Source organism: Lepus europaeus, chromosome 16 (genome assembly GCF_033115175.1).
Source record: "Lepus europaeus isolate LE1 chromosome 16, mLepTim1.pri, whole genome shotgun sequence".
In the NCBI taxonomy this organism is placed as follows: Eukaryota; Metazoa; Chordata; class Mammalia; order Lagomorpha; family Leporidae; genus Lepus; species Lepus europaeus.
The window spans coordinates 90,938,850-90,950,421 of record NC_084842.1 but is presented as its reverse complement, the minus strand read 5'-3'; the positions used below and the strand labels follow the sequence as shown (position 1 = coordinate 90,950,421).

The 11,572-nt window shown below is 66.0% G+C and overlaps 1 protein-coding gene across 1 annotated transcript in view; it reads right to left on the bottom strand.

The window, feature by feature from the left end:
- Positions 1–563: 563 nt before the first annotated feature.
- Positions 564–11,572, bottom strand: part of LETM1 (leucine zipper and EF-hand containing transmembrane protein 1) — a 32,656-nt gene continuing 21,647 nt past the window's right edge. The window contains 8 exon segments of the mRNA XM_062212743.1: positions 564–2,166; positions 2,863–3,001; positions 3,590–3,777; positions 6,042–6,173; positions 9,402–9,533; positions 10,097–10,249; positions 10,524–10,588; positions 10,591–10,654. Of these exon segments, the coding sequence (XP_062068727.1) occupies positions 2,017–2,166; positions 2,863–3,001; positions 3,590–3,777; positions 6,042–6,173; positions 9,402–9,533; positions 10,097–10,249; positions 10,524–10,588; positions 10,591–10,654 (1,023 nt within the window). The 3' untranslated portion in view covers positions 564–2,016.

The following is an 11,572-nucleotide window of genomic DNA, read 5'->3' as shown; positions in this document are numbered from 1 at the left end:
ATTCCCACAGCGGTCTCCAGACTCGCCATGGCTGCTGGGTTTCTGTTCACTGCTCACAGCCAGCTTCCTCTGGCCTGGACGTCCACTGCCCTTGCTGTGGCCAGCAGGTGCACAAGCGCTTTCTGCTACAGCCAGGGCCAGGCCTGGCTCCAAGGGTGGACCCGTGGGCATGAACACACCCAGTCCAGGGAACCAGGGACAAAGCCCACAGGCGTCTCTGGCAGTGGGGAGGGGCTGTCCTGGGCTGGGGTGGCAGTCTGCCACAGACGGGACAGGGAGTCGGGAGGCAGATGCCATGCCTGCCCTGCTGCTGGGACCCTCCCCTTGCCCTCCCAGGCACCCACAGACGGGGCCTAGCCCTCAACAGGTCTCTCAGGTGTCTTAACACCTCCCAGCTGGGTCCCTGGGCAGCACGGGTCCACCAGAAGCCTGGGGTCTGTCTGAGGCCTGCAGCACCCACCCCGAGGTCCCTGGGCAGCAGTCGAGTGGGGCGCGGGGAGCCCTGGAGAACGACCAGGCAGTGCGGCCACAGCTTGGACAAACTGACACCAGGCAGACAATGAGACGGCACTTTTTATTAAATCATTCCTACATCAAAGTCTAGAAAACACCACCACACGCTGGCTGCTAGCACAGGGCCCAGGCCAGTGAGGCACAGACTGTAATGACCGGCTGGAGAGGCCTCCTGCAGCCCACCAGGCAGGGCAGGGGCAGGGGCAGGAGGCCTGGACGGGCCTGAAGCTACGTAAGGCGGCCACCATCGAAGGAGGCCAAAGGCAAGGCCGGGCTGCTGGACCCAGGCTGAGGGGCTGGTGCGGCAGCAGTCCCGGCCCACACCACCATCACCAAAGCAGACCCCCAGGTCCCTGTGTCCTCATGCGGCCTGGCACACAGTACAGGGGCTGCCTCCTGCCGGCCCCCAAGACCCCCGGGAGAACCCCTGCCGGGTCGTCTATCACAGATGGTGCCCTGGATGTGTGGAGTCCAGACAGACCCACACGGCTCTGCAGGCCACAGGCCGGGCTCACGATCACGTGGGCAGTGGGCGCGTGGGGGACTCGAGAGGCACGGCCGGCCCGGCCTGCAAAGCCCTCCAAGGCAGCGCCTTCAACAGAAACCCATCACACGCCCCTCGTTTCTGGGGCGCGTCTCGGGCCTGTCCCTGGACACGCTCTCTCTGCTGCAATAAATAAAGCAACTTGGGGAAACCAACCAGCGCGGAGAGGGCACGTGCGGAGGGAGGGACTCAAACACCAGGCCCCACACCTGCTCCTTCCCAACGACTCAGAGCGGGGCTCCAGGCCGAGGGCGCCTCCGACGCCTGTTCCGCCAGGTTTCGAAGAAAAGCCTCACGTCCCGCGAAGCCACCGTTCCCCTGGGCTGCTCTGTAAGGATGAGTGGGTTGCAGTGGGGAGAGAGGGTGGGGAGGCTGCTCTCCACGGCCACCACGTGGGACAGGGGCCGAGGGTCCCGCCCAGCGCCGCACAGCCTCGGCCTCGTTCCTGCCTGAGGTGCTGGCTGGGGACTGCGAGAGAAGCCGCAGGAAGCCCCGCCGGGCACCGGACAGAAGCACTTGCTGGCGTCTGGCCACCACTGACATCGCAGCTGATTGGCTACAGGACCGGGTGAAAATCAAAGGTCAACCAACACACACCGGGGCTGGCACGCGGCTGGCACGGGGCTGGCAGGACGGATGTGACTGCTCGCAGACTCTGCACCGGCGTCCAGGGCGGGGCGGCCGAGTGTGCCCGCCTGGGCTCTCCTGCGGGACAGAGGGCACACTCAGGGAGGTGGCCTCCTGTCCAGCCTGGCCCGAGCCAGTGTGCGTCCAGACACGGCTCCCTGGAAGGGCTCGGGGATTCCACACTGACTCGATCTTCATGGAATGATGAAAATTAAAAATGACTTGATTACGGAAGTTTCTGATTTATTCCAGACAAAATCCTAGATGTGCCACTCTCGCGGGCCAGTGCGGGACGGGCAGGAGTGGGCGGCCGTGGCCGAGCCGGGGGCAGCCTAGTTCTTTGCTTCGGCCGCCTCCTTCTCCGCCTTCTCCTTGGCCTTCTCCTTCTCCTCCACCTTCTCCTCCTTCTCCAGCGTCGCCACAATCTCAGCCACCTGGCTGGGGGAGACCTGCACGTCTTCTTTGTCCACCAACTCGATCACCTGCCACGCAGCAAGGGACAGAGGGACTCAGCGTGGCTCCGGCCCAGCACCAGGCTGTCCTCCGCACCGTGCCCCCCGGTCCCCCGGAGGCCAGGCCTGGTTCTACACACCCGGGGAGGGCCCTGGCCAGCACAGCACACCTCTGGGACACTCACGCCCCTGCGCACGCTGAGGAGGGACTGGGCTCGGCGTGTGCGCCCGACGCTGTGTTGGAAGACGGTGCACACACATCAGGAAAAGCACGCGGCTGCCGGGCTCCCCGGGAGCCAGGAGGGCAGCCTCTCAGAGCAGACAGGGAAGGCGGGCCAGCCCAGCCCAGGACACTGCTTCCCACGCAGCCGCTGCCCCAGCTCTCCTGGGCTGCCCTCCCAGGCCCCGGCTGGAGACCGCAGCAGGTGTGCACACCCCAGGCTCAGCCCTGCCCCTGCTGGGGAGGGGCTGGGGGCCAGAGCTTCCCCAGGACTCTGCTGGAAGCCGCCTGTGCCTGCCACCTCGCAGGCTGGCCAGGGCCCGGAGCTGTGCTGGAGCCAGGACCCGAGGGACAGCCCTGGTAGTCTCCTGACTGCTGCCACGCACTGTGGGAGCAGAGCTGGCGCCCCTGTGGCTGGGGGACCCCGGAGAAGCATGGGGGACCTGGCTGGCTGGTTTCTCACTTGCAGCCAAGGCCTCCGGAACAGTGCTGCCGCCCACACCCACCTTGACCAGGTCGTCGATGTTGACCTTGCCGTCCTTGTGTTCCCCCAGGGCCGAGGCCAGGCTGAGCAGTTTGCTCTCCGGAATGTCCTTGATTTGCTTCATGGCGCTGATGAGCTCCGTGACACTGATGACGTTCTCCCTGCACGGGGGGTGGGGGTGGGGGGTCGAGGCATAGCCTGCGTGACGCCGGGGTCCCTGCCCGCGGCCCCACCACCCAGAGCTCCCATGCCGCCCTCACCTGCCCCCTCCCTTGTGATGAGCAACACACTGGGCCCAGGGCCTCCTGTGCAGGTCTGGCTGCCCCCCCCCCCCCCCCCCCCCGGCTGCAAGTGCCGTGGCCCCCTAAGCCCAGGCGCCGCAGGATGGGGGGAGCCCCCTTGTGGTGGCCCTGGCCACTGCTTCCTCAAGCTCAGGGAGGTGATGGGAGCAGGGGCCTGGGGCAGAAGCAGGACTCCGGCAGCCAGGCCGCTTGCCCTAGGGCAGAGCTGGCGCTTGGCTCCGTGCTGGGAGGCCCGGTGGGGTGTGCATGGGAGAGCACAGCAGGAGTGGGCGTGGACGAGGTCATCAGGGCCACCACAAGGACCCCAAGGAGGTGCGAGTGAAGGAGCCTGGGCCGCAGGCAGATGGCACCCAAGCCCAGTGGCCACACGGAAACCGGGTCGGAAAGGCCCGAGCTCAGGTCCCGGCAAAGCGCCTGGAGGTGGGCGCTAGTGCCGCCAACACTCACCCCGGGGAGGTGGCCGAGGCGGGGCCCGGCGAGCCAGCCTGCGGCCCCGCCTCCAGCTGCGCGATCAGGCCGTCGATCTGCCCGATCATGTGCCGCACCCTCTTGGTCAGGCGCTGGCTGGCTTTCGACTCCTCCACGTACTTCTCCTCGCCGGTCTTGGAGAGCTCCTTCCTGATCTCCTGCAGGTCCTAACGCGACCGACAGAGGGGGCTGCTGAGCCGTCGGCCCGCACAGGTACGGAGTGCGGCCGCCCCGGCGGGCGCGCAGAGCCGCGAAGCCTCACCCCTGCTTCTAAGTCACCCTGACCTCACTAGTCCTGACACTGGCCTCATCCTGAATCGGCAGCCCCGCGGCCGGTCACCCTCCCGTCTCCACCTCAGTCGCCTTCCCGAGGGAGCCGTGGAGACATTCAGACATTCACCCAGCGGTTCGACACGCGGGCTCATGAGCGAGAGCGAGCCTCCAGCCCCCGCCCTCAGCAGGGTGTGGACCCCCGAGCAGACAGGCCCAGCCAGAGCGGCCGCGGAAAACCACCAGAAAGCATTCGTGAAAAACCGGGGGCATCAGTGGGAGCTCGCTCTGTCTCCCGACTGAGTCAATACACGCGCACCCCGGCTGAGCCCCGAGCTCATAGCTGGTTCCCCCCCCCTCCCCCGGCTGAGCCCCAGCTGAGCCCTGTGCTCACAGCTGGTTCTCCCCCCCCCCACCCGGGGAGCCCCGTGCTCACAGCTGGTGCTCCCCCCGCCCTGGGGAGCCCCGTGCTCACAGCTGGTTCTCCGCCCACCCCGGCTGAGCCCCGTGCTCACAGCTGGTTCTCCCCCCCCCACCCCGGCTGAGCCCTGTGCTCACAGCTGGTTCTCCCCCCCCCCACCCCGGGGAGCCCCGTGCTCACAGCTGGTGCTCCCCCCCGCCCCGGGGAGCCCCGTGCTCACAGCTGGTGCTCCCCCCGCCCTGGGGAGCCCCGTGCTCACAGCTGGTGCTCCCCCCCGTCCCGGTGAGCCCCGTGCTCACAGCTGGTTCCCCCCCGCCCCGGCCGAGCTCTGAGCTCACAGCTGGTTCTCCGCCCACCCCGGCTGAGCCCCGTGCTCACAGCTGGTTCTCCACCCACCCCGGGGAGCCCCCGTGCTCACAGCTGGTGCTCCCCCCGCCCTGGGGAGCCCCGTACTCACAGCTGGTGCTCCCCCCGCCCTGGGGAGCCCCGTGCTCACAGCTGGTGCTCCCCCCGTCCCGGGGAGCCCCGTGCTCACAGCTGGTGCTCCCCCCGCCCTGGGGAGCCCCGTGCTCACAGCTGGTTCTCCGCCCACCCCGGCTGAGCCCCGTGCTCACAGCTGGTTCTCCCCCCCCCACCCCGGCTGAGCCCTGTGCTCACAGCTGGTTCTCCCCCCCCCCCACCCCGGGGAGCCCCGTGCTCACAGCTGGTGCTCCCCCCGCCCCGGGGAGCCCCGTGCTCACAGCTGGTGCTCCCCCCGCCCCGGGGAGCCCCGTGCTCACAGCTGGTGCTCCCCCCGCCCTGGGGAGCCCCGTGCTCACAGCTGGTGCTCCCCCCGTCCGGTGAGCCCCGTGCTCACAGCTGGTTCCCCCCCGCCCCGGCCGAGCTCTGAGCTCACAGCTGGTTCTCTGCCCACCCCGGCTGAGCCCCGTGCTCACAGCTGGTTCTCCACCCACCCCGGGGAGCCCCGTGCTCACAGCTGGTGCTCCCCCCGCCCTGGGGAGCCCCGTGCTCACAGCTGGTGCTCCCCCCCACCCTGGGGAGCCCCGTGCTCACAGCTGGTGCTCCCCCCGTCCCGGTGAGCCCCGTGCTCACAGCTGGTTCCCCCCCGCCCCGGCCGAGCTCTGAGCTCACAGCTGGTTTCTCCGCCCACCCCGGCTGAGCCCCGTGCTCACAGCTGGTTCTCCACCCACCCCCGGGGAGCCCCGTGCTCACAGCTGGTGCTCCCCCCGCCCTGGGGAGCCCCGTGCTCACAGCTGGTGCTCCCCCGCCCTGGGGAGCCCCGTGCTCACAGCTGGTGCTCCCCCCGCCCTGGGGAGCCCCGTGCTCACAGCTGGTGCTCCCCCCGCCCTGGGGAGCCCCGTGCTCACAGCTGGTGCTCCCCCCACCCTGGGGAGCCCCGTACTCACAGCTGGTTCCCCCCCGCCCCGGCCGAGCTCTGAGCTCACAGCTGGTTCTCCGCCCACCCCGGCTGAGCCCCGTGCTCACAGCTGGTGCTCCGCCCGCCCCGGCTGAGCCCCGTGCTCACAGCTGGTGCTCCCCCCGCCCTGGGGAGCCCCGTGCTCACAGCTGGTTCTCCCCCTGCCCCGGCTGAGCCCCGTGCTCACAGCTGGTTCTCCGCCCACCCTGGCTGAGCCCCGTGCTCACAGCTGGTGCTCCCCCACCCTGGGGAGCCCCGGTGAGCCCTGGTGAGCCCCATGCTCAGAGCTGGTTGCTCCCCGCAGTGCCCGCGGCCGTGCCCACCTCGCTGTAGTCCTGGACGTCGCCCTTCAGCAGCTCCAGCTCCTCCCTCTCCCGGGTCAGGGGCTTCTGCTGCCCCTGCAGCTTCGAGCAGGCGTCGCTCAGGAGGTCGATCTCCTCCTTGGTGATCTCTTCCTGGGAAGGAGAGGTGGCGTGAGCAGAGGGAGTGGCTGGCTCCTCCCAATCGGCCGAGGAGCCCAGAGCAGGGACACCTCCCTCCCTCCCTCCCTCCTTGGGTCTGATTCCCTCTCACACATTCTCAGACAGCTCACGGCCATGTACTGGGCCTGCTGGACAGAGCGGTCAGACAACTACCGACACACACGTGCAATGGAGCTGCTATGAGGGCCGGCGCTGAGGCACCACACCCTACACGAGCACCACTTCGGTCCAGCCCCTCTAACGTGCTTGGGACACAGAAGACGGCCCAAGCGCCTGGGCCGCTGCCACCCGCATGGGCGAGCTGGATGGAGTTTCTGGCTCCCGGCTTTGGCCTGGCTCAAGCCCCATCCTGACGCCATTTGAGAAGTGAACCAGCAAGTGAAGATCGCTCTCTCTGTAACTCTGCCTTTCAAATAAATAAAATAACCTTTAAAACAAATAGGAGCTGTTTTTTTGTTTTGTTTTTGTTTTTTTGAGACAGGTAGAGTTATAGACAGTGAGAGGGAGAGACAGAGAGAAAGGTCTTCCTTCCGTTGGTTCACTCCCCAAATGGCCACCATGGCCAGCGCTGTGCCGATCTGAAGCCAGGAGCCAGGTGCTTCTCATGGTCTCCCACGCGGGTGCAGGGCCCAAGGACCTGGGCCATCCTCCACTGCCTTCCCGGGCCACAGCAGAGAGCTGGACTGGAAGAGGAGCAGCCGGGGACTAGAACTGGGACTAGCCAGGACTAGCCAAGTGAGCCATGGCGCTGGTCCCGGGGCTGGTGTTTTATTGTAAGGGGTGAAGCCACCGCCTGCCACGCCGGCGTCCCACACAGGCACCAGTTCAATTCTTGGCTGCTCTACTTCCTTTCTTTTTAGGATTTACTTATTGGGGGACCAGCGTTGTGGTGCTGTGGGCTAAAGTTCCAGCCTGCAGCAGCACCAGCATCCCATATGGCTGCCAGCTCAAGTCCCACCTGCTCCACTTCCGATCCAGCTCTCCGCTGATGGGCCTGGGAAAGCAGTGGAAGATGGCCCAAGTCCTAGGCATCCACATGGGAGACCTGGAAGAAGCTCCTGGCTTCTGACTTTGGATCAGCTCGCTCCAGCTGCTGTGGCCATCTGGGGACTAAACCAGCAAATGGAAGACCTCTCTCTCCCTTCCTTTCTCTCTCTCCTTCTTTGCTCTCTCACTCCCTTCCTCTCTCTCTCTCTCCTTCTCTCCCTCCCTCTCCTTCTCTCTCCCTCTCTCTCTCTCCTCTCTCTCTCCCTCTCCTTCTCTCTCTCTCTCCTCTCCCTCTCTCTTCCTCTGTCCCTCTCTCCCTCTCTGTCTGTGACTTTTAAATAAATAAATTTCTTTTAAAAATTCCAAAATTCATTGTTAAAAAAGAGATTTACTTATTATTTGAAACGCAGAGTTGACAGAGGGAAATATCTTCCTGCTGCTGGTTCACTCCCCAAATGGCCACAATGGCCACTGGGCTAATCCAAAGCCAGGAGCTTCCTCCTGGTTTTCCACATGAGTGCAGGAGCCCAAGGACTTGGGCCATCCTCTACCGCTTTCCCAGGCCACAGCAGAGAGCTGGATCGGAAGTGGAGCAGCCGGGATCTGAACCGGTGCCCGTATGATGCTGCCACTGCACCAGCCCCTGCAGCCGATTCTTAAACAAATCCATGTGTGCAGGCCACGCCCGTCCACAGGACCCGTGGGCAGCGGTGTCTCCATGCACTTTCCTGCCCGTCACAAACTTTGTCCCTCGATGCTGGTCTCACACAAACTCAGCACCCGCGGGACCTCCTGAGCAGGGCGGGTCCCACTGGGAACACCCGGCTGCACTCGCTCCGGGAGCAGGAGCCCGTCTTTCCCACGAACCACATCTATCGTGACTCTGAAAGGCTTGCTTCTGGACCCCTCAGAGCCGAGTGTCATGGCGCCAGCCCGTATCAGTCCGATCCAGCCCCCTGCTCATGCGCCTGGGAAGGCAGAGGAAGGCGGCCAAGTGCTGGCCCCTGCCATGCACGTGTGAGAGCAGGACCCCTGGCTGTGGCCATCTGGGGAGGGAACCAGCGGGAAAGATCGCCCCTCTCTGGCACTCGGCTTTTCAAATACACAAAGTCTTTACAAGTGAGGAGCCCCCCTGCGGATTCCGAACTCCGCTCGCAGCCCAGCTGGACTCGCGGGAGGAAGGACTCAGCTGCCTCCCGGAGCCGGCAGACAGGCTGTCCTCCGTGCTGGCCAGCCGCGCGGATCCTTCCCTCTCTCTGTGCTGCCGCCCCCCAACCTTGTACCCCTTACGTCTGAGCCCTGGCAGCCCAGCACCCCCCTTCTGGAGGAGTGCTCGGCCCCCATCATCTCCGGGCCACCCTTGGTGAGCAAAGTGCCGGGTGGGGCTAAGGACAGCTTGGCCAGGATCCCCAGAACTGCCGCCCCGCACTGGCCTTCTTCCAGCCTTGACCACGCCACACGGCTGTCGTGGGGCTGAGGACCCTCAGCAGGTGGGCACCGCCTTCTCCGGGCCCTTGGCACAGGAATCCCACCTCCCACAAGGGGCTGTGTTCCAAAGGAGCTGCGCGAGGCCTCGGCCTCCCCGGGAGCTGTGGGGCTTCCTCCGCTGCGCTCGTCACAGGGCTCAGGCCTGGTGCTGTCCTGAGGACGCTCCTCCTGCAGCCCTCACCTGGGCCCTCCCCCAGTCCTCTAAGGTCCCTGTGACAGGTCCCCCCCACCCCTCCCGCCACTGCTCCTACAAGGGCACCGCCCACCCACGCTGCCCAGGAGCCCTCAGCCGTGCCCCTGCCTCCCCGCGCTGGCCACTCCTGTCTGGGCCCCATGTGGCCTCTGGCTCAGGTGTGTCTCCCACTCCGCTGCCAGGTCTCCGCCTTCTTCCTGTGCCCACGGCACCCCGAGGGCTGCGTCTCTGGAGCCTGCTGGGGGTTCTGGATGGGAGCTGAGGCACCACAGGTGTGTGCCCACGGGATGCGATGCATGCCACAGGTGCCCGGCAGGTGACACCAGGTGGGCCTCTGTGGGCTGGCACCAAAGCTGTAGTGGCTTCATCGCCAGGACCTGGTGCCCAAAGCTTGGAGCTGCCTGTTCCGGCCCCCACTCATAGGGCTCCAGCTGCCCAGGGACGCCCCTGGCCTGTCCTTGGCCCCACCCGGCACTTTGCTCGGGAGCCTGCTGCCAGGAGCCCAGGCCTCCTCCCCGGACGGTGCGGCTCACCTTCAGGCCGTCCAGCACAGGTGCAGTGTCCTTCAGAACCTCGGACGGCAGGATCACATCCGGGGCCTCTGGCTGCAGCTTGGCCCCCGGCCTCCCGGGGGCAGCTTCCGCTCCTTCTGGCTCGACGTCCTTCTGAAAGGCCGGAGGCACACCTGCAGTCACTCGGCAGCCTAGCTGCGGGCCCCACATGCAGCGTGCATGCTGCTGGCCAAGGTCACTCGGCAGCCTGGCTGCGGGCTCCACGCAGCATGCGTGCTGCTGGCCAACGCTGAGGGCCTGGGGGCTGACAGCAGAGCACCACTGGCTAGGTCCACCATGGACCCAGTCACTCGGGGCCAGCATAGCGCAGGGAGCCTATGAGCCACGAGGGCCTCTGTGCTCAGGGAGCAAGGTGCAGCCCACCTCTGGGGGAGCCCAGGACGAAGGGCTTGAGGAGTCGGCAGGCCCCCACGGTAACCCTCAATCCAGGTGCCGACTGGCACGAAGAGTGAAGGCGACAGCCCAGTGACGTCCTCTGCCGCGCTCTCCCTGGGGAGCCCTTCCTGAGCCACAGCTCCCGGCCCCCGGCACTCCTACCCCACTCTCCACTCGGAAGGACGACACAAGTGAAGCAGAGGTGGGGGTCCTACAGCACGGACACAGGCAGATTCCAGGGAGCCGCGCCAGGACGGCTCGGGCCCCGGCCAGCCGCTCACCACCGCCTCTGCCGCCTGGGCTGCCTCCCGCAGCTCCCTCTCCCGGTGCTCCTGCCGGATGGCCGCCTCCTCCTGCAGCGTGGCCTCCAGCTTGGCCTTGTTGTCCACCTGCTCGCCTTCCACCTCCGCTGCCTTCACCTGGGCTTCCTTGGCCTGCCAAGAGAAGCGAGGCCGTGAGCGAGCCCCCGAGGCGCCGCCCCGCGCCCCCCGGCCCGCATTGCAGGAACGCGCTGAAATGCACTCCAGGGTCACCTTCTGTGCCCAGACCCCCGGGAGCTCAGAAAGGACGGGCACAGGCACTGCTGGCAAGATGCTGACCACGCCGCGTCTCCCACCTGCCCGGGTGCTGAGCGGCTGCCACGTGAGGGCCGGCAGAGTGGGTGCACGCATGGGCCCCGGGGGTGCTGCCAGGGCTGCCCGCACGTACCACAATCTCTGGGAGGGTCTGCAGCGTGGACTTGAGCTGGTCGGCAGGCGACAGGGTGTCCGGGAGTACATGGCTCGGGACAGGATGAGCAGCGACGTGGGGATCTCTTGATGCAAGTGAAGGTCCAGCCACTAGAACCCAACACAGCGTGTCCTGTGATGCTCACCCACGGCCCACCCACGTCGCCCGGAGGGGGACCCAGTTTTTTCGCCTGTGAAGGTCCAGCCGCTAGAACCCAACACAGCGTGTCCTGTGACGCTCACCCCACGGCCCGCCCACGTCGTCCGGAGGGGGACCCAGTTTTTTCGCCTGGAGCTTTCTTCTGCTGCTTGGTTTGGCTGGGGAGAAGAGGGGCGCTGCCAGCATAGAGTGAGCAGCTGTGACAAACGCCCTGAGGCCGGCAGGGCCTGGTGCTGGTCTGCCTGGGTCGCCTCACACCTCCAAGGCAGGCGACAACCACGCCCTGCACTCAGCAACAGCCCAGGAAACCGACGACTAGGGGGTCGGGGAGGGTTCCTTCTTCTTCTTCTTCTTCTTTTTTTTTTTTTTTTAATTTTTGACAGGCAGAGTGGACAGTGAGAGAGAGAGAGAGAGACAGAGAGAAAGGTCTTCCTTTGCCATTGGTTCACCCTCCAATGGCCGCCGCGGCCGGTGCACTGCGGCTGGCGTATCGTGCTGATCCGAAGGCAGCAGCCAGGTGCTTCTCCTGGTCTCCCATGTGGGTGCAGGGCCCAAGCACTTACTTGGGCCATCCTCCACTGCACTCCAGGGCCACAGCAGAGAGCTGGCCTGGAAGAGGGGCAACCGGGACAGAATCCGGCGCCCCAACCAGGACTAGAACCCGGTGTGCCCGCGTCGCTAAGCAGAGGATTAGCCTGTTGAGCCATGGCGCCGGCAGGGAGGGTTCCTTCTATATCCACCACGTGCAGGCCTCCCACAGGCCACGCGGTGTCGCAAGGCACTCTAGTGACACCAAGGCACTCTTCAAATGGAGAAAAGAGATGGGGCCGACGCTTGGACTCAGACTGAACATGGGGGAAACGAGAAGA